The sequence below is a fragment of the Ovis canadensis genome, chromosome 13, assembly GCF_042477335.2.
Source record: "Ovis canadensis isolate MfBH-ARS-UI-01 breed Bighorn chromosome 13, ARS-UI_OviCan_v2, whole genome shotgun sequence".
NCBI lineage: Eukaryota > Metazoa > Chordata > Mammalia > Artiodactyla > Bovidae > Ovis > Ovis canadensis.
In genome coordinates this window covers 34,399,184-34,426,953 of record NC_091257.1, presented here as the reverse complement: position 1 = coordinate 34,426,953, position 27,770 = coordinate 34,399,184, and the positions used below count along the sequence as shown (strand labels likewise).

At 44.1% G+C, this 27,770-nt stretch overlaps 1 protein-coding gene and 1 long non-coding RNA gene across 7 annotated transcripts in view; one reads left to right on the top strand and one right to left on the bottom strand.

Annotated features, from left to right (window-relative positions):
* The window catches only part of NRP1 (neuropilin 1), a 146,731-nt gene that overhangs the window by 4,070 nt on the left and 114,891 nt on the right, over positions 1 to 27,770 (bottom strand). For 3 of the 6 annotated variants that reach the window (XM_069547378.1, XM_069547379.1, XM_069547377.1), the window contains 7 exons: positions 22,077 to 22,221; positions 18,576 to 18,680; positions 13,686 to 13,745; positions 7,469 to 7,606; positions 3,766 to 4,040; positions 3,179 to 3,275; positions 733 to 783 (listed from right to left, as the gene is read on the bottom strand). In XM_069547378.1, coding sequence (XP_069403479.1) covers positions 733 to 783; positions 3,179 to 3,275; positions 3,766 to 4,040; positions 7,469 to 7,606; positions 13,686 to 13,745; positions 18,576 to 18,680; positions 22,077 to 22,221 — 871 coding nt within the window. The remainder of the gene's footprint in view (positions 1 to 732; positions 784 to 3,178; positions 3,276 to 3,765; positions 4,041 to 7,468; positions 7,607 to 13,685; positions 13,746 to 18,575; positions 18,681 to 22,076; positions 22,222 to 27,770) is intronic. The other 3 variants (XM_069547380.1, XM_069547381.1, XM_069547383.1) reach the window with 3 other exon arrangements.
* On the top strand, positions 773 to 11,634 carry LOC138417374 (uncharacterized). The gene is made up of 4 exons (XR_011248097.1): positions 773 to 928; positions 6,715 to 6,783; positions 9,056 to 9,205; positions 11,326 to 11,634. It is a non-coding gene; the product is annotated as an uncharacterized lncRNA (long non-coding RNA).

Sequence of the window (27,770 nt, the reverse complement as noted above, 5' to 3'; positions counted from 1 at the left end):
AGGAGGCATGGAGACTTCTGGGAATACAACATCGGGCAGGGCCTCACTCCAACCAAATGCCTTGCACTGGATCACAAAGAAGTGTTCAATGAAAACACACTTTTGAATTAATCAGTTTGAAGTCTGCTGCTACTGCTGCTAAGTCGCTTCAGTCGTGTCCGACTCTGTGTGACCCCATAGACAGCAGCCCACCAGGCTCCACCGTCCCTGGGATTCTCCAGGCAAGAACACTAGAGTAGGTTGCCATTTCCTTCTCCAATGCATGAAAGTGAAAAGTGAAAGTAAAGTCACTGAGTCATGTCCAACCCTCAGCGACCCCACGGACTGCAGCCCACCAGGCTCCTCCATCCATGGGATTTTCCAGGCAAGAGTACTGGAGTGGGGTGCCATTGCCTTCTCCGTCATTGACACGGGTAGGTGTTTATTCTATGTGAACTGCTTTGGTACCCCGGGTTTCCCCTGTGGCTCAGCTGGTAAAGAATCCGCCTGCAATGCAGGAGACCTGGGTTCAGTTCCTGTGTTGGGAAGATCCCCTGGAGAAGGGAAAGGCTACCTATTCCAGTATTCTGGCCTGGAGAATTCCATGGACTGTATAGTCCCATGGCAAAGAGTCAGACACGACTGAGTGACTTTCACTTAGTACCCTGGTGTGCCAGAGTTTTAGAGTTTCTCCATAAATATAATAAAAGCCATGTAGACTGTTTTAAAAATAAGTCAGCAAGACAAACTTACCTGTTTCATCGATTTTACTTTCTGGGTTCTTTTTATCCAGGTCTGCTGGTTCTGACAAGTCAAAGAAAATTGAAAGAGATATTTGAACTCTCAACCAGATATAATACATACAAACTACATCAACCCTCACACATCTGATCAGCAGTGGCTCTGTTGGGTTTTTCCTCAAAGGTCTTAGCACAATCCGACCCCCCAGGTAACTGGAGAGCTATAGAGAGGCAGTGCAGAATGATTAGGGAATTGGAGTCAGATCTAAATCCAGGAAGCCCTGCTGTAGCAGAGCGTGTTGTCTTAGGAGACGGGTGGGGAGTGCAGTGGAGGCGAGTTGGGGGGAGTCGGGCCGGGGCGGGGTGGGGCGGGGGGAAGGTGGGGAAGTGGCTCTGGCATTTGGAGTGTGGGGAAGTCTGGTAAAAATAGAAAACAGAAGTGGGGTTGCACATATGGCTGCCATCCTGTGCTTTTGTAGATAAGGGCTTCCTAAGTGTTAGTTGGTTTCCCATATAGTATGTCAGCTCGTTAAGGCCACAGACTGCATCCTGTGTCTTATAAAAAAAAAAAAAAAGTCTCCAGGGGGAGTGGAGTCCTGGTGTCCTTTATGATTCTAGTAGACGATAGGGACCTGGTTCACACCTATGTCCCCAGCATTTAGAACAGTGTCCAGAACACACTCCATGACTCAATAAATATTTGTGGTATTAATGCATGAATAATTAATAAAGAGCTGATAATCTCCTAGCATCCAGGGCTAAATTTTCAAAGAAACATATGTGACGAATAATTGTAGAATTATCTTAGACAACTTCTTACTGTCACAGCAACACAAAGTTGTTGGGTTGTTTTTTATTTTACTATTTTTTAAAACTTTTTATTTTCTATTAGAGTATAGCCAATTAACAACATTGTGATGGTTTCAGGTAAACAGCAAAGGGACTCAGCCATACATATACACGTATCCATTCTCCCCCAAGCTCCCCTCCCATCCAGGCTGCCACATAACAATGAGTAGAGTTCCCTGTGCTACACAGCAGGTCCTTGTTGGTTATCCATTTTAAAGACAGGAGAACATGAAGTTTTAATGGTGCTTTAGCTGTGGCTTCCTGAGTATAACGCCCAGCAGTAACCACAGCTAAGCAGCCCAGTCACATGAACAGAAAAAGGCTCAGGGGACTTGTATTAGCGCCTGTGTATTCACTATAGCACTAGGAAGCTGCTTTGCCCTTAATCAGAGAAAACCTGTTGAACCAAACTGAATGTACTTCTTTGTTTCAGTTGGTGGAGTTTGCTCTCCCATTCCAAAAACATCACCATCAGCCTTCCCATCTTGGAAAAGGAATGGAAGTAGCATAGGCCCTATGTCACTGTATGAAACAGACATATTAACAACTGTGTAGACCTGGATGCTGGGGAGTTTGTAAAGTAGTTGTAACTTCAATATTAAGCCTTATTATTTTTTCTATGAAGGTCTGCTAGGTCCTGTGGCATTAAATAGATTTCCTTACATAATATGAAGCAGACCTTTATTCACTGCTCATTCTAATTTCTTCAATCGACCCTATCAAATTATTGCCACTTTAGGGACTACATATATCCAATATATTGTATAATAAAAGCTTTGTAAATTGCTGAAATGACCAAAAACCCATTATAGCCAACAGGCCTCCTTTGTCTTAAATTTGCCCAATAGGCTTATTCCATTTTGTTATAATTAACATCCTATTATATCATGATATATAACAAAAGTTTAAGTGTAGCAAGTGGAGCTTAAGACTAATTACTGTGCTATTACATTGCCATTAGTGATGCTATTTATAATTATATATCAAGAACTGGGAGTATGAATTGGTTTTCTATGTCAAGACTTTTATTCATATACACCAGGCCAAGAAAAATCCATAAACTCTGAAATGCTAGGCAAAATCTCTAAATTTCATTTATTCTTTTGAGGCATTTCAACTGTTCGGAGAGTCAGAAACCTCTACTTATTTTTATAATAAATCAAAGAATCATGTTGTCTATGATCCATTCACAATATAATCTTCATTAAATCCACTGTGATGAAAAATTTGAAAGGCTTCCTATTTTGTTTATACACTGAGATATCTGGAATTACCCAGATGTCTGAGTTTTCCACTTTTCATCACAATGTTTAGGCACGGCCTGGAAATTGTGAGTTTCTTCTTTGCTATGATTTTTGGTTGCACATTATTGGTGTACTTCCGTGAATACTAACCAGATATTCTAAGTGAACCAGGTTAGATGATGCGGTAGCTGAAGGTAGACTGACCTGGCTTTATGCCTTGTTGTATCAAAGCAAGCACATCTATAGGACGTGCTTATAGCCCACATTAAAATTCTAGGTCTAAGTGAGCATGACAAAGACCATAAAGTGGAAAGACTCATGCCCTGAGCAAGCACTGCATTGGTTTCTACAGCAACCCATACTTACTTGCGCAGTCCTCTTGAGGGATGTGGTTATTGATGCTAATATCATCCACCGCAATCCCGCCAAGGTTGCCTTTTCCGATTTCACCCTCAAAAATCACCTAACAAAATGAGATCATTTTCACAGTATTTAAATGTTTGGTCCCAAATAACAGTGTTTACATATGTTTGTGCAGCTCAAGTCACAGCACGTAAATGAAATTCATGAGATTTCGAACGAGCACGCGATTTGCTCTTCAATCCATATTAACTGCTTGGGGATGGTATAAAACTTCTCCTCACATTCTCTTTGTGTGACACAGAATCTAAAACTAGGAAGAGCAGCAAATAAAAGGAATGTTGATTGTGACAGCCCTAAATAATTATAGGGTAGCATTTCCCTTCTTTCTCAGCAATCAGTCCCCTGGCTGTCAACTAGGAGACTAAGAAATAATGCTACCTAGATGATCATCGGTGCATCGGTATCTCAGGTTGAGGACACACCTGAAATAATTTTTGGAATGATTCCCGCATCTCATTTGCATAGCTTTCAAACAGCATCCCAGTGCCCCCGAAGCAGCTGCCTGCCCCGACCAAGGAAAGGGGGCTCACCTGGTAAAGCTTCAAAGATTTGTGGAGCAGGACACGCCCTTCTTTCCAGTGGTCCCCTTGGTGTCCGATGGCCATCCAGACCAGCTGGTCATACTCCTCCGGCTTCTGGTAGCGCAGCTTGACCCTCAGCGTGCCCACGTGCGAACCAGACATGTGATACCAGAAGGTCATGCAGTGGGCAGAGTTCTGGGAATAAACCACGGGGCTCACCAGGCGAGCCACTTTGCCCTTTTGGTTTTCATCAGCTTGGGAGTAGATGAAGTTGCCATCTCCTGCTGTGACAAAAAGCTGTGTTGGGGAATGGCCAGATGGATGAACCTCTGTCTCTTTTCCATCAAGTTCTGCTCTCAAACCTCTCCTGGCCAGAGCACCAGAACCCAATTGTGCAGCGGTGGTGGTGGTGAAGTGGGTAATGGTAGGTAACCTCAGTGGTGTTGAAAGGCTCTGCTCTTGGCATCCGTGAAAGGACGTTTGTGCTGGAAACTGGAAACCTCAATAGTCGGATACCACTTATCTAGAATGCATGGTCACATGGACACGGGCTATGACCTGCATTGGTCTCTACACCATTGCAAGCAGATCAGATGTACTGGAAGACCTATTTCCATGCAATTTTAAGACTTGAGCCACACGTGTGTGAACACAGAGAATAAATGTAAATATTTAGATATATTCTTATTTATTTACCATTGGAGCAGGAAGACTTCTGGTGGATGATGCTTTGGTTACTATAACTGCCTGATAACAATGAAGCTGCTGTCTGTCCACATAATCTGGCAGTTTCCCCCCACCCCAACTTCAAATTCCAATTCTTTCCCCCTAGTTTATTTTAATGGCTTATATTAATAAGTTCCTTAAATACACCTGAGAGCTTGAAATTCAACTGTGAGTCCCGCTCTTGTTTGATGTGGGCTTCTGGTTCCAGGAGAGGAGAGGCCGCTTTTTCTGAGGCTTATTAGAATGTGCCATTTCAGCAACGGAGATGCTTGCTGAGCTTGGAGGACTAACTCCCGGCTTTCCTGTTAATGACCCCCGGTGGGAGCACTGCCTCCTGCTGCCACCTGGTCTAAACACACAACTCATGTTTCACTGTTTGCTCTGCAAATAGAAATGCTACTTGAACGCCGCACCTGATGAAAGCGCGGATCTGATGGCGAGCTTCAGTGGGCAATGGGGTGTTGTGTGTGCCGCCCGAGGGGCTGGCACGTTTGGGAGATGCTCTTGCACTGCGTGTATGTGGGTGCGCCCTGTGTCAGCAGCGTGCAGGTGGAGTGGGTGTGTCCTTGCCCACCATCTTCCTCCCTCACCCGGCTGCCTGTATGAGAGGCTCCTCAGCACTCTTAATAAAACCGGTGGGTGGGATAATGAAAGGAGGGTGGGAAATAGAAGCCACAGCCCTGGCAGAATGTGTGCGATCTCGATCTCTCCTGGACTGTGTAGACTCGGTCACTCCTGGGGTCTGTTTTCTCCCACTGATTTACCTAATGATGGTCACCTGTCTGTGTGATGGTGCCACCTCTCTCAGCCCACCAAGACAGGCAGGTAAGACCTTCCCCCACCTTGCCTCTGCCGCCTTGCCCCCATCGTGTGGAGAAGAATGAGGTTGAGGATGCTTAGCAGAGCTGGTCCCTGAGCCAGGCCTGCATCTTTGCTCCCTCCTGTGCTGTCTTCTGCCACCCCTGCTCCCCCTGCTATTGGACACCCTCATCCCACGGCACAGGTGAGCTGTTCCTCACCTGGAACCAGACTGTGAATGCCCCCAGGCTCGGACTCCCTCCTTTATACCTACATCTCCCGTGCCCCTCCCAGCATCTGCCACGGGTTTGGGGAATCCTCTATAAGAAATGACACAGCTCCATTGTTACAGGTCCAATGCGGAAAACCAATCGGGATCCCTTTGATAAATTCAAAATCGGGCCACAGACTATTGTACCTAGATACTGTTCATTTTCAGAAGCCTCCAAGTCTGATTTGCAAAGCACCGCACATGAGCTGTGGCAGGCTGTGTGCGTGTGTCTTGTGTGTGGGGCTCTTTTCATCCAGACTTTCATGTTAACAAGTCCCTGCCTTTCAGATGCCGGGCTCACCCAGCTCGCTCAGCAAATGATTGCAAGTTTAGTGCTGCGGGGGCTCTTTCTGGTCTGGGTGGATCTGGAGGGCTCCCGGGAGGACAAAAGAGAAAAATGCTTCTGAAGGAATTGCACTTCTCAGCCGTTCATCTAAGACACGCCTGCCTTTTCTGACACTCCAACACAGAAAGCGCTGATATTTTTCCTTTCGGGGTTTTATCGCAATTCTAGGTCAGGAACTCTCTCTCCGTTTTCTCAATTAGCACTGTACTTCTGTAAGCCTTTTAGCTTTTGTCTCTGGCTAACGTAGCTTTTAACCTCCTTTGAATGTCAGATCCTACTGAGCCTTTTTGCTTCACTTTGCATCAATTTTTCCACCATTACTGCCTTCATTTCAGCTAATTGCATTTGGTTAATTTGGTGCCATTTCTACGTACAGTGCCATTTACAGTCAAAGTATTTTAAGTTTTCTAAAACTGCTTGTCTTAAGATTCAATTGAAAGTGTCTCAGAATTGAAGGAGTTCAATTTTATCCAATTTCCTTGTCATTCTTATTAGGAAAGGAGGTAGCCGTGATGAAAAGAGGCCTATTCAACCTACTTAATGGTTGTATTCACTGGGGGCAGAGTGAACAACCAAGTGGGAAAAGCATGAAGGAGCCTTTGGCTGTCCATCAGCCCACTGGCCCACTCATCAAGGGGGACCTTGGCTTAATGAGATGTCTCAGCCTCAGCAAATGCCCCTCTAGGGTCTCTTCTGGGAACCATGACTTGAACAAGTTGTCGGTAACACTGATTGGGCTGGAAGGTTGTGGGTTGGGTGTGTGTGTGTGTGTGTGTGTGTGTGAGTATATGCATGTATATATATATTTTTTTTACAGGACATTGATGGTTTTTTAGTCCATCTCTCAAGCTGAGTAATGACTAGGAGGAAAAGAGGATGGCAATGGGTAAGAGTTCCTAGAGGGGCTGACAGCTCTCTGTGCACCCTAACCCTAATTAATCTTGGAAGGAAAGTAAGACAGGAGGTGGGGTGGGCTGTAAACTGGGGTGTGGCGAGGTTTCTACTTGCTCAGAGAGAATGAGCTAGATTACTATCTTCCTCAAAAGAACAAGATGTCAACCCTTGACCCCAATCCACTTCCACTCCGAGGGTCAAGACAGTAAGCATTAGGCAATAAATGAAATGACACTGTCTATGTCTAGACTTGCTTCCAAATCACTCAGAGTCGGGATGCTAGAGGTAAAATGAGATTCCTAGGATCTGGTGAGTGTTGAAGTTGGGTTATGTACCGACAGGGTTCATTTTAGTATTTCTTTTCTCCTTTTGTCTCTGTTTGACATGTCCCATGAAAACAGTTCAGAAAGAGTAGAAAACGGGTCCTAATTCACACACACTGATTTACCCAGTTTGTTACTTTTCACAGGGGTCGATCAGTTGCTAAGTTTATGTAGCATTCTCCAGTAAGTGGCCTAAGAGAATCTCTACTAGGGAAGGGCATCTTTTTAATTCCAGAAAATAAAAGCACAAGTAAACGATCTGCAGTGTTTTCTCAACTCACAGACCCCAGCAACCTTCCTCAGTAACACCCTCTCAAATTTAAAGAAACGAGGCCACAGTGAACCCTCCATTACCTGTGTGATCCTGAATCGGTCCCGTCTTGCTGGTCAACACACTCCATTTGAGCTGCACATGATTGTCATGTTCCCAGTGACAGAATGTCTTGTGAGAACCCCAGCCAAACTCACAGTTAAAACCATATGTTGGAAACTCTTCAGCGGGTGGAAAGGAAGAAACAGAGACAAGTAGAGAAACACACATTTGATCATTTTGATCATTTAGGTCAGAAAGGTCCTTAATTCCTTCATGGAAAGCACGATTTATATAATTTAATATCTATTTGAAAATCCTAGGAAAGCCACAACACCCACGATTGCCAAGGAACGCAAAAGATGCGTGGAGAGATGCACAAGCTTGCAGCATCACATTTAGTAACTTTTTTTTTTTTTGGATCCAGCTCAAAAAAAGATTATGGACTGCCTGTCAACTTGGTACATAAAATTTCCAGGAAGGTTACTTTCCAAAGCATGTATTATTACATCTGTAGCATTCTCCCTATTTCCACAATATTTAATATAAAAGATACTCTGCTCTTGAGGATAGTCATATAAATTGATATCCACCAATGAAAAGAATCTTAATTAAGAGACTGACCCATGAATCTCCAAAGTCTAGAAACGTGACTTGGCTGAGTATCTCACCCTGGAGGTTATCTGTATTCTCAATACACCAGCTTATGCTCCAGGTTTTTACTGGCAGATCTCTGAAGCATTTCGTAAGATTTTTTTTTTTTTTTAACTTCTGTGCTTTATATCAGGTCAATTAATTTTAAGTGGGAAATCTCTGCTTCTTTAGTGAATTTTCAGATTTGCATATAAATTGTTTGCCCCACTTAAAACTGCAATATAGGGTCAAGTAAAGCCAAAGCATATTTGAATGGGTACCCACTTTTTTAATGTTCAAAATGCTTCCTTTGGGTTCTAAAAAGAAAGCGTGAAGGGAGTCTCAAGAATGATTTGTTTCATGTGTTCTACAAAGTGCTATTTGACTATGGGTTTGTTGGTTTTTTTTTTTCCTAACTTGTATAGCCTTAGTTTTTACTCAACATTTTTGCTGGGGGAATTTGGTTAACTTTTTAAGGATGGGGAAAATGAAGCCCTTGATATTTGGAATTATTTTTGGTAAACTGGAGCTAACAATAAAAATAATCCTAAAGATAAAATTCTTTTCTTTCTGCCAGTCCCACCCATCTCCTGAATATAAAATTAAACACACAATAGGGGCTGTTTTCTCTAATGACGGTCATTGCTTCTCACTGAGTTCAGGCGTCCACAAGATGGCAGCATTGAGACGAAAAGGAAGGTGCCCCCAGCAGCTTGCCTGCTGATCTAAAAAATAAGTCTAAACAATCTCTCTGTAGCAAAAGGGAAGTATGATATTCTACGCTGTATTAGGGTCAGGCTGAGAGCCTATCTCATTGTGGTCTTTCCTTTAACTTTGTCTAAGTGTTTAACACAAATATTTTGCTTTCTACTGAGTCTGGGCTCCATTGCCCCTCCCCCACTTCAACAATGGCAGGCAGGAGGCAGGGTAAGGGAGATTTACTGAATAGATAAGAATGAGTTACTTTGCATTAAGAATGAGTTACTTTGCATTTTTAGTTTCCAAGGAACTCCTATCAAATGCTAATGTGAAATTTTGGAAGGAAGGCACCATACCATCCTCAAAACTGAGCAAGATGGATTCTCCCTTCCACTGACAGTGTGACCTGCCAAAGGACTCACCGGGGCCAGCTGGAGAAAGAAAGCCTAGTAAGTCATGTGATGTGTATAACACAAGCATTTTCAGTTTGTGCAAAGGGCTATATTTCACAGCGGCAGTGTCACTGGAGATACATATTTTATGCCCCAGTCCATCATAACCATGAAATAGGGCTTCTTAAAGCATGAGAAACCCTCTCCAAAATCCTCCCTTCTGTACAGCATGACTGAATTTTGCAGATGTAGTCAGCTGAACAATGAAGGAGTAGTTGAGTAACCTTGGATGTCAACACCCACAGCCCTGGAATGTGCTGTTGTGTAATCTTGTGTTAGAAACTGTTAATATTGAAAAATATTAATATGTGTGTGGTTTTAGGTTTTCTCCTTAAATGTCATTTATAAGACCTACACAGAGAGGAGGGCAGTCAGTCATTACAGCATACACATTTCTGGTAATATCTGCCTTGTTAATACTTTAAATTTATTGTATAATTTACAGAAAACCACACCATCCATAATTTGGCTATTACTATTCTGGCAGTGTCATAAAATAAATGAACTTGGGTATTTTTGTGGCCAAGACAAAGGGCGACTTTGCCTGAAAGACTAATTTTGACATCTCCTATTCGAGTGAATGGAAGTCAACCTTTATCTTCCACTGTTCTTTCCAATCTATGAATTTTACACAGTGACTACTCAAACTTTTCATATTTTACTACTCTTATCTCTTTGGCTCAATCATATATAATTTATGGCAATCTTGTTAAATTAGAATTTTTTTTTTAATCAGTACCTTTTGCGGGGGATGGGCATGGAGACAGAACAGCTCAATGTTGAAGATTCAAGCCTGGCTAGAAAGGCTATTAAACTCACAAAAATACACACAGACATTTCTAGAAATGGAAAGAGGAAGAGAGAAGGACAGAAGCAGAGGAGATAACGGCAGAGAAAGAGAAAAAAGCCAATGGACAAATGAAATTAGTATACAGGACAATGTCCATTTGACCTTTCAATCTTCAAAATATTACCCAGGCCCCATGGCTGCACAATTCTCATTAAATTCATTGGGAATAATCTGGCTAAATCCCTTCTTGACTCTTAAAAATAGCAGGAAACAATATTCTGAACTTAAATTTATAGCTGCTGTGAGCCAGCACCAGCTGTGCCTGGGGGACCTAGCTTGCCCAGAGTTACATCATTAGCACCATATATGCACAAGGATTTAATTTTCAAATCTGGTCTTCAGAACTTCTATTGGATATGTGAGCTCGCTTACTCATAGGCTGGAAATAAGCAGAGGTGCCTGGGTCCATGTAACCGTGGGTCATGAACATACTCTGAACTGATTTAGAGAATGTCTGGGGATCCTTGGAGGGTAAGAGCCTTCTGCCAAGGGGAAGATGGATTTAAAATGCAGGGCTTCTCATCAGTTCCTGGCAGAGCATTAACAGGCTTTCATGCATCTGATGACAACCCAGATAGCACATGCGTATTATATGCCCACTGAACATATTCTATTGAGAAGAATCTTCAGCATGAAATCTTCAGCCTCTGCTTGATTCTCTAGTGGCTTCAGCAAAATCAGATGATGATGAAAGTTTAAGGTCTGATATCCTGCTGTTTGTCAAGGTGCCTGCAGGACAGTGGGGATCCAGGTATCAGTAGATGGGTCTGACCACGAGCAGGGGAAACCTCAGAGTTAGACCTGCTTTCTGACTCCACGCATGCTCAGGTTCTGAGCATTGGCTTAGCCAGGAGGTGACAATGAACAGAACTCCTCAAAGAAACACAGACAGTTCACTATATACACATGAAGAGAACAAGATTCATGACTCAGACAATGGAAAAACAGGAAACCAAGGCAACTTGTAAAGGACTCTGGGCTGACTGTGGACTAGACCATCCCTACCAGTAAGGTCTGTGGTTCTGTAACAGAGAACAAACCTGACTCCATATTGGATATATTACTTTAGCTCTAACGCTATGCTCTGTTGCCTGAGTGTAGCCATGCTGGCTCTGCACCTTTTATAAAAGAATGCTGCCTACAGCCTGAAATATACAGAGCCCATTCTCAAGGCTCTGACCTTTAAAGGTACAACACCTTTCTGTTCATGTACAGACAAAAAGTTGCAGGACAGAAAATAATGAATTGTCTTCCTGGGGTTTTATAGGAACACTGTGACCAGATCTACATGGACAGCTGCAAGAACAAAGGATTCCAGGACCAAGAAGTTCGCAACCACCAGCTGTACCACCTCCCTTTTTAGTATGAATGAAGCCTCAGTTCTAACTCGGGTAACATGGTTCTTTGGGACACTAGTCCACCACCTTCTTGGCCTGTTGACTTCTTACTGGTTCATGATTTGTATATCCACCCGCTGATCACAGTAGATGCTGGGAGATGACTGTTTGCTCTGGAGCTCCCCCTGAAGCCATCATGCCAAGGGCTTTGAGCCGTAAATTAAAAGTTCACAAAGCCATTCCTGCTTTGATAACACAGACCTCCAACACGGAGGGGGAGTCATCTCATTTTGGGCTCTTGTTCACAGGTTGTTGTGTTTTGATGACCCCTAGCTCTTTTAACAGGCAAGCAGAGAGATGAGATCTGTTGATGGCAGCTTCCTAGTGGTTGTAATTAACTCTCTGGCAAGAGGAAAAACTAGAGCACTAGTTAAAATGTTTGTTACGTTATTAACTTCACTTATTCACCTCACCCCATTCCCTGTGACAGTCATAAAGAGCTTACAGGAAGTTACCCCACAGAATACCACCCAGATGGGGCTGAGTGGGAAAAAAGAAGAAATTTATCAGGGAAGATGGGAAGCGAGCAAAAGGCAGCTAGCCAATCCCCCAAGGCCACATTTATAACCTGAAAAGGTATGAGGGGAACTCCTGCACTGCGAAGATTTAGCTGAACACTATTCTTCAGTTTCATCTTCGGTATTTGGGGGTGTCTTAGCTGAGTGGTGGGCTTCCTCAATGGCTCAGTGGTAAAGGACCCTCCTGCCACTGCAGGAGACTTGGGTTTGATCCCTGGGTTTGGAAGATCCCCTGGAGAAGGAAATGGCAACCCACTCCGGTATTCTTGCCTGGGAAATTCCATGATCAGAGGGGCCTGGTGGGTTACAGTCCATGGGGTCAAAAAGAGTCGGACACGCCTTAGTGACTGAACAACAATGAGCTCAGTGGTAGCAGGCAGTCTGTCACCCAGAGCCAACCATGGGAAAAACTGGGGTTAAGTTCAACTGAAGGGAGGTTTGTTTTGCAGTTTAATCAGGTCAAGAGTGACAGCACCCTTTGAGGAAGCATGCTAATTAGAACAGTCCTTTCTGCTTTCTGCTGGCTGGGGAGGGTCTGCTGTTGAGGAAACATTGATGTACACCACATGCCCGTTAATAAGTGACTGTGGAGGCCAAGGCTGAGCAGGCTTCACTAGAGGAAATGGGAGAAGCTGGTGAGCTGACCTGTTCACCTCTCTCTAATGGTTAACTTTTAAAGTATGTAAAACCTCTGATTGCTTATACGCACTGTTTCCCCTCATGTGCGTCTGTGGGGAAGATTTTCAAAAAATACTATCGAAATACAGAGAGTGAGGGGGAGGCCACCATTTCCCTGTGGCTGGGCCCTGATCAAGAGCAAAGCTCTGAAAGTCATCACAGGACTCTATGAACAAGTTACTGACCAGAGACACATTAATATGTCTTTTGTTGTAGTTCATTGCTCAGTGCGTCTGACTCTTTTTGATCCCATGGACTATAGCCCACCAGGCTCCTCTGTCCATGGGATTCTCCAGGCAAGAAACTTCTTCTCCAAGGGATCTTCCTAACCTAGGGATCAAACCCGCATCTTCTGCGTTACAGGTAGATTCTTAACTGTTGAGCCACTGGGGCAGCCCACATCTTTTGTTACCTGAATGTTATCAACTGGAGACATTTCAATAGTCACCTACATAATAATCACCAGACTAAGTTTTTGCAACCCCCCACCCCCACCCCGGTCAATGATGTGTTAATAAAGAAGGATGTAGAAGGAGTCCGCCTCAGGGCTCTCCTCTCCAGCCCTGGTTTCCTGCACACCATCTCACGGTGCACCCACTGGAAACGTGGCTGTAAAACTGCCAACTCCGTGGCAGGCAAAACTGACAAACTTCGCCTGTCTCCGATTTGCAGAGCGGCGATGAAAATAAATAGTCAGGCTGCTGCCTGGGAGATTTCCTTCTCCTGAGTTTGCAAACACAGTCCGTGTCCTAGATGTGCTGCGTTTAAACAAAGTATGTTCCTTGGTTCCTTCCGTTGAGAGTGGGGATTGTCACCATTTGGCAATGACTGATGGGGGAGGAAATCTCGCTCCCTGCTGCATATACATGTGGATGAAAGGGAAGCAGTGTTTATGGCTCCTGCTTGGGGACCAGATGCTGGTGGCATCTCTGCTAGGACTTGATGGGAAATGCAAACCGAGAAGCATAGCGATGCACTATTTTGGGGAAGAAGACACACATATGTGAATCAATTTTCTCTTTGGTATTTGATACCTGATTGTATAGTGCTGTCTATCACAGTCGGCTTCTCTGTGGTGAGCACAGTGGTACCACCTGAAACACAGAAAGAGTAACATCCGAGATGAGAAAAAGCAGGATGACAAGCAATACCCAGCAGAGAATGCTCTTACATATGTCTGTTAAAGGCTAGCAGTTCCCTTAAATAACTCTTCTTTTAATTCCAGCTAGAGTAACTGTCTCAAATTTTGCTCACGACCACACCAAGTTCAAATAAACCACTATTTTTCACCCATTTATTCATAAAGCATCTAGACAGTATGGATAATTCCAAACTTCCTTCCAAGGGCATTCCTTGACTCCCAGACTAATCGACGATGCTCACAATGGCAACAATGAAAAGCAAAGGCCTCCCAAGGTCCTTAGTGACCTGAGTATTAAACTTGACCTAGACCTCTAAGTTCAAATAGTTTCCCAAGGTTTCAGATGTGTGCCTTTTGGAGCGGAGGGTGTTGCAAGGCTGGTCCCCACCATCTATTTTAAAAACTGAAGGTTTAAAGTGGATAGCTGTAATTCCTCCTTTCTTTTGCTGCTGTAGTTGTTTATTTTTCCCAAGGACAAATATTCCACCCAGTATGTAGCTTGGACAAGCTGCAGGGAAAGTGGAAGGGGGGACACATTTTTCACAGTCCTGAGGAGCTGGAAGATTGCACAAACAACCGCCTGAACACTGTGAACTTTAATCAGTCTGAGTTGACTTGGAATACTTGATCCAAGGACCTTGTGGAAACTTAGATCTACCATCTCAGCTTAAGTATCTTAGCTCAGCCATTTTCTGCCCTTTATCCTGCGACTTCTGTTTTATTTATTTATTTTGGCTTCCCAGGTGGTGCTAGTGGTAAAGAACCCACTTGCCAATGCAGGAGATGCGGGCAAGAGACTCGGGTTCAATCCCTGGGTTGTGAAGATCCCCTGGAGGAGGGTGTGGCTACCCACTCTAGTATTCTTGCCTGGAGAATCCCCATGGACAGTGGCGTCTGGTGGGCTACAGTCCATAGGGTCGCAAAGAGTCGGACACCACTGACGTGACTTAGCGACAGCAGCAGCAGGCAGCCTACAGGATCTTCACCAACCAGGGATGGGACCCACGGCCCCTGCGGCGGAAGAGTGGCAGAGTCCTAACCACTGGACCACCGGGGAAGCCTGAGATTTCTGTTTTACAACCCTGTTCCTCAACTTGCCCAAACCACAAGCACCACTTGAATGCTCCTTGAAACACTGGCTTATTGTTTACTACGGAGGTACTTGAAAAAGCCATTTCTCCTTATGTGCGTCTGCCTTGCAGATAATGGTTGAGGATCTATTTGCTTTCCCAAGAGATAAAGTCCTGGGAAGACTCAGGGTAAGGACATGGGTGGGCTTATGCTGATCCTGGAACGTTTGGAGGTGGTTATGAGGTGCCACTGTACACCTTTCAATACTATCATTCAATAAAGAGACTATGATCATTCCTATTCTGGCTGAGCCCTGGTCCTAACCTATAGCTCCCACGGGTCAGAAATCACCCAGCTCATGAATCAGAGGGCCATAAAACAGAGCTCCTGGGGTGGCCTGGAGATTTCTGAGCTCATCCACTGCGGCACCAAGTCGTGTTACCCCCGCTTGCTCAGTAAATACGCAGGATGAGTGGTCACACATGTATGTGCCCTCAACGAGGCGGGCGCTAGGAGAAGGAATTATATATATTATGGGTTAAGAAGGTGAATCTGTAATGGCAGAACTGGAAGGAGGCCAGAACGCATTAGCATTCCGTTCCCAGTGGTCTTACAGGAGAAAGACTCAAGGTGAAAACTCACTTTTTAAAACCGATACGCACTGTCAATTTTGTGAGAGGTTGGGAGCCAAATTCTGCTGCGGGGTAGACACGGATCCAATGCGAAATCTGGCCTCCTGGTGCCTTTGAAGCCAATTGTATTATCTAATGACTTCAAAGGCATTTGCAAATGAGGAACTTCAAGGGTGAATTTTCACCTTGGCAAGCAAGCAAAGGAGAGAAAAATCTCTCTTTATTTCTATGTGTTTGGTGCAGTTCACCTGGAATTCAGTGTAGTTAGAGGTAATGAGCATTTGGCTACAATACTTATCTCCCACTATGTCCAAATCGGTCACCCCTGGGAGAAGACATTAAAGTGACACCATCTGTATTTAGGACCCAAACCTTAAGAGAACACTGATCCCAATTTCTAGGCTTAGCACTAAGCAGTCCAAGTTTGCAGGTGTGACCGAAACAACAAGGAGGGTACGGACTTGCGTGTGAGTCCGGGAGGCAAGATGCTACCTGGGGAAAGATACAGGGGTGGGGGAGGGCTAGGCTGCCTGCAATCACTGGCGCCTGTCAGCACACCCTTCTTCAGAAAAGACTAACACAGAGCTTCATAGAGGAAAATAAGCTTTTAAAAAAGGACAAATTGGTCATGAGGCAATAAATGAACATGAAGCATGAGGAGGCCTTCTAAGATCACCTTTTCTTTTTTTTTAACTTTTTCTTTTATATGGGAGTATAGTTGATTAGCAAAGCTGCAATAATTTCATACGGACAGCAAAGTGACTGAGTTTTACATGTACCTGTATCCTTTTCCAAATTCTTTTCCCATTTAGGTTGTCACATAATACTGAGAAGAGTTCCCTGTGTTGTACAGTAGGTTCTTGTTGGTTAAAGAATCACCTCTTTTTAATGGTGGAATGAAGTTAACTTTATCAGTACCCCTAGAAGTACTTCTTCTTATAAGCACCTATTGATCAAATTATTAAGACAAATGTGCTGGCCTGAGAAAATGACATTTTTGGGGGGCCAGGATAATATGTAAAAAAAAAAAGAGACTGCCCCTTTTTTTTCTATCTAAATAAATGATTCTATCCAACAAATGAGTTTATACACTGTAAATAAATGATCACCTTGTACTTTTAAAGGATTGTCAGTGTTTCCACTGGAAATGACCCATTTTCTGCGGTTTGCAACTTGGTGCCATTCACAATTTGCTCGAGGCTAACAGACTTGCCCTATTTCATTCAAAGGCTTAGGTTTCAATTGATTCAGTCATGAAGCAATGCAAAAATGAGAAGGTTGGTTGTTCCGACGCGAGGAGTAAATCTGAGGCTTTGACTCTAATCAATATTAACTGACCACTTTAGGGTTTATAAAGGAAAGAACCTCTTCTCCAGAGGGTAATTGAACAGAAGAGTCTCTGATGACTGTATCCATTCCTTTTTATGAGGATTTTCACTACAGATGGGATGTGTGACTAGGTTTGCAAAAAGCCTAAGGTTTGCAGAGTGTTTACAGGCGACCTTGGGAAGGTTCTGTAGGCCCTGCTTCACAGGCTAGTACTCTTGTTTTTCGAATTAGCTGTATGGTTTTCAGCTGGAGCTCGACATCTTACAAAGAAAAGGCCTGTCTTGTTAGATTTTTTTTTTTTGTGGCTTGTGGCTACTTAAAGACAAGATTTATTTTCAAAAGCCCATAGCCATGTAATATTTATTGGCCATTTGACTGTAAGCGATTATTCTGGAAATTTGGAGGGAGAGAGCCTTAGGAGGAGGGATTTAAATGTAAACTCAGTTCATGGTACTAAACTTCTCAGCTAGATTTTACCTTTATTCCATCTCAGAGTAGCAGAGCAATCTTGCTCTTTCAGAGGAGAGGTTCTGAAGTAATTGGAAATGGGGGTCCCTCCAGATTTTACATTAATGCATTAGCCACTAACATGGCACTATTATGAAGTTACATGGGAACAACTTCAGTTTCGCCCATGGAAATGAATTACATGGGCTCTCTAGAGTCCCATCTGGGTAAAAACACAGACTGTACCCAAGGGCTGCTGTTTAATGTAAAATGAGAGTCAGATGCTGTAAGAAACTGCGCTTTGACCTGACCTGGGTAGCAATAAAGGTCCCAGAGCACCTTTGGCAACAATAGGGTGAAAATTCTAGGACTTTGGCCAATTTCCAAATGGTGGAATCCAACTTCCCCGTCTGCTTAATGTTTCCTCTGCCAGTCCAAGTGGAAGAGAAGGTCACTTTCTAGCTTTTAGGATTTCAGAATATTATGGAGTCATCCTCTAATGAGTTAGTGAGGCACACAGTACATGCCATCCCTGATATATCTGTTAGTGGTGATGTGAAATAGCAACGAATTCTGACTTTCTAAATTTTAATGTAAAATGATTCACAAATTCTAACTTAAAAGCTGCAGTTCAAATTTAAGTCTAATTTCATCAATTAGTTGAAGGATCCACTCAAACATGTTGATTCCTGTTTGAAAATAAATGTTCTCAAGTGTGTGGAGCATGTGTTACTGGGGTTGGGGGTGAGGGTTGAAGATGAGAATCAATTTATGTTACATATTGTTTTTTGTTATTGTTTAGTTGCTAAGTCGTGTCCAACTCTTTTGCAACCCCATGGACTACAGCCTGCCAGGCTCCCTGTCCATGGGATTTCCCAGGCAAGAACACTGGAATGGGTTGCCATGCCCTCCTCCAGGGGATCTTCCTGACCCAGGGATTGAACCCAGGTCTCCTGCATTGGCACGTAGAATCTTTACCATTGAGCCACCAGGGAAGCCCAACCTCAGATACAGTTAGCCATGGAGACATTCTTATTCATTCAATGAAGACAATCCCAGCCCTTGACTCTGAAATGGCTAAAATTACTATTTTGGATGGCTGTGACTTGGAAGAACAATTTGTTTGCGCGATGACATGAGGAGATGAAGATGCATGTGTTCTGGCAAAGTTCCCTCCACCCTGATGCCTAGTGCCACGAGGATTTTCACACACACACACACACACACACAGGCATTAATAAGCGGGTCTCAACTACAACATGAACTGAGATGCCACAGCAATGGGATGAAGATGGTTTCTGCACCTGTGAGCTGGAAGTCATCACCTGTTCCGCTGTGGCAGTTGGCCTGGTCGTCATCACATTCATCTACCAGGTTCCCGTTGGGAGTGGTCGGCCCAGCTGTAGGTGCTGAAACAAGATCCAAGGATTATTTTCTCACACCTCTGAAATGCATTCTCCAGCCCCCCGGTTGTTGACTCTGCTAATGCTTTTGCAGAAAACTTTAATCTGCCGTTGGAAGACCAGGAGGGTGGTGTGCCTGCCTTTCTTCAGGAGTGGGAGATACATCGATTTTGCAGAAGGCACTGGGGACTGCTCTGTTTTGGTATTTGATTCCTATCTCCTTGGTCGACTTGGCTGCCTTCTCATTTCATACGTTGTTATCTACAGAAACATCCTTTCTCTGAAAAGTTCCTGAATTCTCACTGGTTATTTATTCATGACCTTGGAGTTGAGAATTTTGATGATAGAGGTTTTGCTTGAACTGTTTTTCCTTTCATTTTCAAGGTGCTTGAGGAATCGATTGTCATGAATTCTTTCACATTCTTGATATTTACTCAGTTTATCTTGTAATTTTTTTTTTCCCAAAAGGGAGTCTCAGCGTTCACTTTTAGTACAATATTGTTCTTATTTATTTTTTTCACAGTGACTCCATTTCCCTCTAAGTAAGCGCCTGGGCTTGTGAGTGCTCCCTCCAGAGCAGGTGTCTGGGAGCTCCCGGGGTCACGTTACCTTAACTCCTGGGGGACCACATTCCGCTGCCGGCAGGTATTCCCATAGCTCTGAGTTTGTAGTTGAAAAGTAGCCAGCATTAATCAAAGACTGCTTTTGAAGTTCTTTACATTTAGTTCCATCTATTTTTTTTTTCAGCCTGTTCCTCATTTTTGCAATCTGTTTAATATTTTACAGTTTTCGGCATTACGTTTCACTTTACAAGACTTGAGATAATGGACAGTTCTCTTGATGTCTGAGAACCAGACAAGATGCTGGGAGTCAGGGGGGGAGGCAGGGGTCTGTTCTCTAATAGCTTCTGGCCAGTTGGAATGTGCTGGTAACTGCTGCTTTCTCAATAAAAACTTGACGCAGTTTTTCATTGTACAGAAGGACTGAGCAGAGTTATAACAAATGGAGAAACATAGCTAGTTTCGAGGTCCTCAACTGCCCGTGACACACACCAGTAATTGCTAGGAAATCACCACATATAGGTAATGTCCACACTGTTTAGGCTACAAACTGGACTTTGTAAACTGTGTAGGGTTCTGCTCATTGCTAACAGTGAATCGATAGCACCCTCTTCAGCAATCTTGATGCTTGCCTTTGCCAAGCTGCCTTTGCTGTTGGTTTTGTGCCACTTTTAAACTCTATTCATCTTGCTGGTTTTTCCACATTCCTTGTGGTATTTATAAAGGAGTTTTACATTGGACGTGGCCCAGGATAGTACCTGGATTAAACTGAAAAAAGTAAAATGTGATTCTTTTAAAATTTTTTTAAATTAAATTTCCTTTTTTTTTTTTCAGTGTGGGGATAAGCATATGGGATCTTAGTTCTATGACCAAGGATTGAACTCATGCCCCCTGCAGTGGAAATGCAGTCTTAACCACTGGACCACCAGGGAAACCCCCAAAGTGAGGCATTTTGTTGTCCCAATTTTACTACTTGAAAATATTTTATCTTCTGTGGTCCTCTAATTGTTTCTTAAATATAAGTCCTAGCCCCAAATAAGCTAGAGGCCCCAGAGATGGCTGGGTTGTACCTCATCCTTTTTTCCTATCCCTTTAGGCATCTCCTGTAGAACAAGGTACAAAGTTGATATTTAATAAGAGCCTGTTAATCATTTTAAGGAAGAAGAAAAACACTCCCTTTCACCAACTGTGTTAAACAGCTTGGACAGTTCTTTCCCTGGATACTGGTTCCTCAGGTGGCTCGGGGCAACTTCCCCACTTTGCTGAGTGCCTGTGAACATCTGTAGTCAATCCCTTCACCACCATCGCGACCTCAGCACAGAGTTGACACTGGCAAACTGCCACCAGGCCTGGTCTTTTCAACCATCCATTCATTCCACCTCCTAAATCAGTGTTGCTTCCCAGAATCCAGGCTAAAGTCCTGCATCAGAGCAGCAGAGGCCCTTTTCCAGGTGACCACACTGCTCAGCACACTGAACTGATGTGTCTGCAGGGGGTTCGGTCTGCCCCACCCTCTTTTTTCCTAGGTGTCTTTGCCAATGTCCTGGAATACTGTCATTCACGGTCTGTGTTGACAGTGATGGGATAATTCAGGGGTCCTGGGACATAGCCACAGATATGGAAACAGCTACCCAATAAAGAATGGGAGATAATGGCCTGCTTTTAAATAAACACATAGGAAAGCAGCTATGAATTATTTACTAGGATGGTGATTTATAGCTTAAGATTCTTTAGTGCCTAAGAAATGTTTTATGATATTTAATGTGCTCAGGAATGTAATTATATTTGGGTAGCTTGAAACACAAATAATTCTGAAATCCCAAGAAGGTGATATTTAAAAAGCATCCTTCCAAACAACTTCGAGCATATGCTCAATGGATTAACATCTGGGTACCTACAATAGCCATTCTTTGCACTAACCTAGAGGAAGACCTTTATGGGGATGAAAATGTTGGTATAAGGTTACTCATTTATGCCCAAATTGAAGGCAGATGGGAATTCCAGTGCACAAAAGCATTAAATAGTACACTGAGCAACCATCATATGATTTTTTTAAACATTTATCTCATTCATTATGTGATTTAAAAAAAAAAACGCAGAGGAAAGTGCAGTTCTGGGGTCAATGTGAGAACTGAATTTGTCCCTGACCTTCCTATGATAACCTAAGTTTATGCAGTCGTATCTTTAAACAGACCCCATTGTGCATTACATATACATTATGTGATCTAAAGTTTGGTTTCTCTGCAGCAGTCTGAGAAATTTATCCAAAACAATGTCTCAATGTTTTTGGTCTGTCAAATGCTGCTTCCTGCTAGTATGTGATGGTAGTCAGCACTGCAGATGGAAACTCGGACCAGACACAGGCCTCTGAAGAACTCTAAGAAGGTCAAGGAATCCGTGGTTGCCAGGGGTTGAGGTAGGATGGGGATGGAGAGGGTCTGCTTGAGCTGCTAGAGGGGCTTTCATTTTGAACCCATTGAAATCTTTTGTAACTAGACAAAGGCTGATTGCATAAGCACCTGTTAACTACGACTACAAATGCCAGACTTGTTTATAATGGTGAATTTTGTCATGTGAATTTCAAAACACATCATTTTTTAAAAACAGATCAGAGAACACGCCTTCACCCAGGATCTGAGGAGTGTTATGCAAATGACCCCTACACAAGCAAGGTGCAGAAGCACTGCTTCGTGCCGCTCACCGGGAGATGAGCCCTGCGCACAGGCAGGCACAGGAGACACAGGACCATTTGGGGGAAAGGTGGCCATCTGCAGCAGCACCGTCAGGGCCATAAGCACGTGAAAAAGGACAGAAAGCATCTAGGGAAGCAGAGCGGGCTCACCTTCCACCTCACAGCCCAGCAGCTCCATTCGCAGCCCCAGTCCGCCGTGAGTGGCTCTCTCGGGGTAGATCCTGATGAACCGTGTGGAAAGGGGTGGAAAGGTCCGAAGCTCAGGTGTATCATAGTTGTTGTTGCCTTCAAAAGACTGTGAAGAACGAGAACCAGCAGGTATTAACAAACCTCCCTTTTGGCAGAAGAGTCTCTCCTTGAGGACTCTTTAACAGGGCAGAAAAATGGGCCTCATTCTACCACTTCACCGAAGGCTGACATTCCTACATGAGAATGGAAAAAAACAATTAAACCTTCTCTAGGAAGTGACAGATGCTCCTTCTCAGAAACTCTGGAGGCCGCAATGAGGCTAGACCAGAAGCTAAGGATTTAATGAGACACATTTTTAAATGATAGGCTGATGTGCCTGGGAGAAGTGACAGTTTCACCATTTCCTTGAGGTGGAGGAAAAAAACTCGAGAAAGGAGCCTGCCTCTTCTCAGAGCTTATTATCGAGACTGTGTTTCCAATAACAACTCCTCTTACATTCTCTTGGATGAGCGGGTCCTGGTTTTGCTAAAACTGCGTCCTCAAGAAGTGTAAGGGGGCTTCCCTGGTAGCTCAGTGGTAAAGAATCCGCCTGCCAACGAGGGGAACACAGGTTTGATCCTTAGTCTGGGAAGATCCCATATGCTGTGGAACCGTGAAGCCTGTGCTTTGACTCTTGAGCCTGTGTCTAGAACCTGGGAGCTGCTGTCACTGAGCCCACATGCCCTAGAGCCCGTGCTCCACAACAAGAGAAAGCGAATATAGTAAAGTCGCTCAGTCGTGTCCGACTCTTTGCGACCCATGGACTGTGTAGCCTGCCAGGCTCCACTGTCCATGGAATTCTCCAGGCAAGGATATTGGAGTGGGTTGCCATTTCCTTCTCCAGGAGATCTTCCCGACCCAGGGATCGAACCTGGGTCTCCCTCACTGCAGGCAGACGCTTTACCATCTAAGCCACCAGGGAAGCCCGCAGCAAGAGAAGCCACTGCAATGAGAAGCCCATGAATGGCAACTAGAGAGTCGTCCCCACTCTCTGCAACTAGATATAAAGCCCATGCAGCAAGGAAGACACAGCACAGCCAAAAGTAAATAAGTAAGTTAAAAAAAAAAAAAAAAGCAGCTCAAGAAGTTCCTTTCCTGGAGGAGATAGTAAATTTCACATGGTGCAAGTGCTGGATTACCAAGAACTTGGGTGATTCCAATCCCCTGGAACTGCTGTTGACTTACGCAGTCCCGCCAGTGGAGACATCTGTAGATAAAAGAACTTCTGATCTCAGGAAAGTTACAGGGTCCTGCTCGATAAACGATGTTCGGATGCCTGGTTGCCCTGCAGTGAGTGAAGTGCATTCCTAACTTGACGTCACTGTGACATGTTCAGGAGACCAGTCGTTATTGCCCTACTGCTGCTGCATTATTCTGCTCCCCTTTTTAAACTGATGGGAAGCCCTTGAGTGGAATCATTGGAAAATGGAGCAATGGCTAGGCTTGTTTTCTTTTTCAAGAAATGGATAAGCCTCTCTGTATCCTCCTATCCCAATATCCTTCCTAACTCTGTCCAGAACGGGAAGAGGGGAAGGATTAGAAAAACCAAATTGCCTTGTCACTGGGGCTGTTGTTTTATACACCAAGCACCACGTGATGCTTACTGATGCAAGGGCTTGTTCTATAGGCTTAAAATGTATTAACTCAACGTAATCCTCAAGACAATTTCCAGAGGTAGGTTCTATTATTGTGTGTGTGTTCAGTCACTCAGTCATATATGACTCTTTGTGACCCCATGGACTGTACCCCGCCAGGCACCTCTATCCATGGGATTCTCCAGAATACTGGAGTGGGTTGCCATGCCCTCCTCCAGGGGATCTTCCCAACCCAGAGATCGAACCCACACCTCTTATGTCTCCTGCATTGGCAGGCTGATTCTTTACCACTGAGCCATCTAGAAGTAAATTAATTGGTCTTTTCCAACTCAGAAAATCCTCTAGGAATCTCTAGAAGTACAGGGCTCATACCTATCTGCTTCTCTCAATTAAAGTTCCTTCTATCATTTTCAAGAGTAAATTCACTACTGGGGGCCCTTGCCTTCTTGCTAGAACTGCAGTTGCTGCCAGTAATTGAGAATCTGACGGATATCATTGTCAGGCCCAATTAAGTATTGTCAGTAAGACACTAATTATAATGAGAACAGCACTACTACACAGGCAAGTTCTATCTACATTAACATAGCTCCAACATTCCTAGGAGAAAAGCACTTATATCTATGGAATCCCAGCTTCTTCTCCTACTTTTCATGTAAATACATTACAAAGGTCATCAGTGATGAGTTGGGAAGAATATTAGCAAGGAAGGGTCACATGGAACTGGGCTAAGTTTGCTAACATAACTTGTTTACAACATAACACTGTTCACAACATGTCTTTCTGTCCTTTTACTAATCATGCTTTAGGAGAAGAGGACTTAGAGTGTTTAGATATATTTGCTCCTGGAAAGACTAGTTGATTCAAAGACTCTGATGTACCTTGTCCATCATGTACTGTTTAGGTGTAGGAAATAAGGAGAGGGCATAAAGGATTCCAACTCTATCAAGGTGCTGTTTCATATCATAAAACAGAGTGCTCACTTTACCATTACATAAAACATACTTGGCATCCTAAACAGGTAACCTTTACTTGCAAGTTCAAATATAATATGTTTTAACTATCTGTGCAAAGTTACAAATACACACTCCTCCTAACTGGATGATTTAACCAGTTTCCTTTTTCATCTTGAAGATTTTATTCCAGGGGAAGGACATGTTAGGAATCACTTATTAGATGCCCTGCCAACAATTTAGAAGCTTTTATGGTCTAAATAAGGGGCTTCCCAAGTGGCACTAGTGGTAAAGAACTTGCCTACCAATGCAGGAGATGTAAGAGACACAGGTTTATCCCTGGATCGGGAAGATCCCCCAGAGATGGGCATGGCAACCCACTCCAGTATTCTTGCTTGGAGAATCCCATGGACGGAGGAGCCTGGCGGACTACAGTGCATAGGGCTGCAAAGAGTCAGACACGACTGAAGTGACTTGGCACATAGCATATGGCTTAAATACATAGGAACATGATAATGATGGGTAAAATCATATTTTAGGAATAAGCTCTGACACATTCAACCAATCTTGAACACAGTGTTTTTGTTACAGTTGAAAGCTGGGTGCTGTTGGCTTCTTGTGAAGGCTATACATGATGCCCTACAAGGGAGTGATAGCTTTAGACTTGACCTCAGATGAGTGGATAACAAAGGCCAGTGAGCACAGGGCGCATCCCACCCAGAGCATATAGTGACCTGTTTTCCTTCCCTCTTAGAACCCTCGTGCTGAAGAATGCGTCACTACAGTACACACTGCCATGTGACTGTGGCAACTTGTTGATTTGCAGCATATTCACACTTGGTGCTAAAGCCACAGGGCTCATGACTCCTCCGAAAAGACTGGCTCTTAGGGGAACTCCAGTTTCTGATGTTTATTTTACTATTTCTTCCACCAAAACAAGACGGGCAGACATTAAAGAGGAAAATGAAAGGGACACCAAAGAAAGTAGCTGCACATGGATTAAAAAAAACACTGGAAATGTTTTAGAAACCCCAAGTTAACTAGGGGTGAGGTGGGAGAGAAATTCTTACATTTCTGAGCAGCATCATCCCTCTCAGGGCTCTGCCCACTGGAGCAGAGCACATGTGGGGAGAGCCTCTGCGGAGCCCCCACATCTGGGCAGAGTGGGAGCTGGCTGCGTGGCCCGGCTTTGCTTCCCGCCTGCAAAGCCTTTGGCCCGGGTGAGTGTATTCAGCCATAAGCCCACAGTCCCATTCTCTCCCATTCCCCAAATCTTTTCACAAAAGTAGCAGATCCTCAGCAAAGCAGGGGTGAAGAAGCTGGGACAGAAAGGCCAACTGGGCTGGTGGTGAGAAGTATTATTAGCTGAATACAATACCCACATAGAGTTCTGCATACAGAACTGAATTTCTGAGGACTCTTCCTTACTTCAATCTGAAATCAGTCAATCTGAAATTTAGCTGATTTCTGAAAATAACTTCCTTATTTAATCTGAAATCAGTTTCCAGGTTACCCAGCATACTTGGAGTATCCTTTCCAGGTTGGTGTTCTGTGCCCAAGAAATGCAAATACATATAACCATGAGCCCCAGAAAACCATTATCACTAAAGGATATTTGTTGGGTTAAAAATGAAAAATTATGCCACATGTTCTGGGGAAGGTTGGAATATTCCGTTTTTTCACTAGATCATCAAAGGCCAGCTGCTTTTTAAAAGGTTCCAATGTATAAAAAATACACTTAAGCATTATTCATGATCGCCAAGTGTTAGAAGCGATCAAAGTGTTCATCAATGGATGGACAGACACCCAACATGTGGCCTGTATATTCGAGAGAATATTATTCAGCTTTAAACAGAAATGAAATTCTGATCCACACTACAACACTGGCTGAACCTTGAGGACATCATGTCAAGTAAAACAAGCCCATCACAGAGACTAAAGTTTGTATGCTTCCACTAACAGGCTCCTGCTGCTGCCACCAAATCACTTCAGTCGTGTCCAACTCTGTGCCACCCCATAGACGGCAGCCCACCAGGCTCCCCCGTCCCTGGGATTCTCCAGGCAAGAACACTGGAGGGGGTTGCCATTTCCTTCTCCAGTGCGAGAAAGTGAAAAGTGAAAGTGAAGTCGCTCAGGCCTGACTCTTCCACACCTCATGGACTGCAGCCCACCAGACTTCTCCGTCCATGGGATTTTCCAGGCAAGAGTACTGGAGGGGGGTGCCATTGCCTTCTCCAGTCAAATTCACAGAAACGGAAATTGAAATGGTGGTTGTCAGGGGCTGGAAAATCACTGTTTAATGGTGACGGAGTTTCAGTTTTGCAAGAAGAAGTTTTAGAGATGGGTTTGCACAACAATGTGAGTGTACTTAACACTACTGAATGGGTACACTTAAAAAAAGGTTATGATGGGAATTCTTGCGTTATGAGGATTTCAGCCCAATTATGGGCTTCCCTGGTGGCTCAGTCGGTAAAGTGTCTGCCTGCAGTGCGGGAGATCCGGATTCAATCCCTGGGTCCGGACGATCCCCCGGAGAAGGAAATGGCAACCCACTCCAGCACTCCTGCCTGCAAAATTCCACGGACTGGGGGGCCTGGTAGGCTATAGTCCATGGGGTCTCGAAGAGTCAGACACAACTGAGCAACTTCACTTTCACTTCTATGGAACTTTAGAAAATTGTACAACAGTATAGAAATGAAAGACTCTTTCATTCAATAAAAAAATTTTAAAAAATACATGTAACAAGGGATTCGTGGTAGAAGGGGGCTGGCAGCCGGTGCTCTGCAGAGACGATCAGAGGATCTTCGGCGGGAGTGCGTGTTCCTACCAGGTTACCCGGTGCCCATGTCCCCGGCCCCACTCTCACAGCCTCCCGCTCCCCGAGCCTTGAGTCACCTGCTGTTTCCTGAAGAAAGGAAAGGTGACCAGCGATGAGATGCTCAGCCGCGCTTTTTGCATCCCATTCCTGTCTCCCCTGGCATCTTACAGACTCCATCCCTCGCCCCCGCAGATCCCACGGCTTTCAGGAAATGAGAGAGATGCTTCCGCAGGAAGAGGCCAGGGTCCTTGAT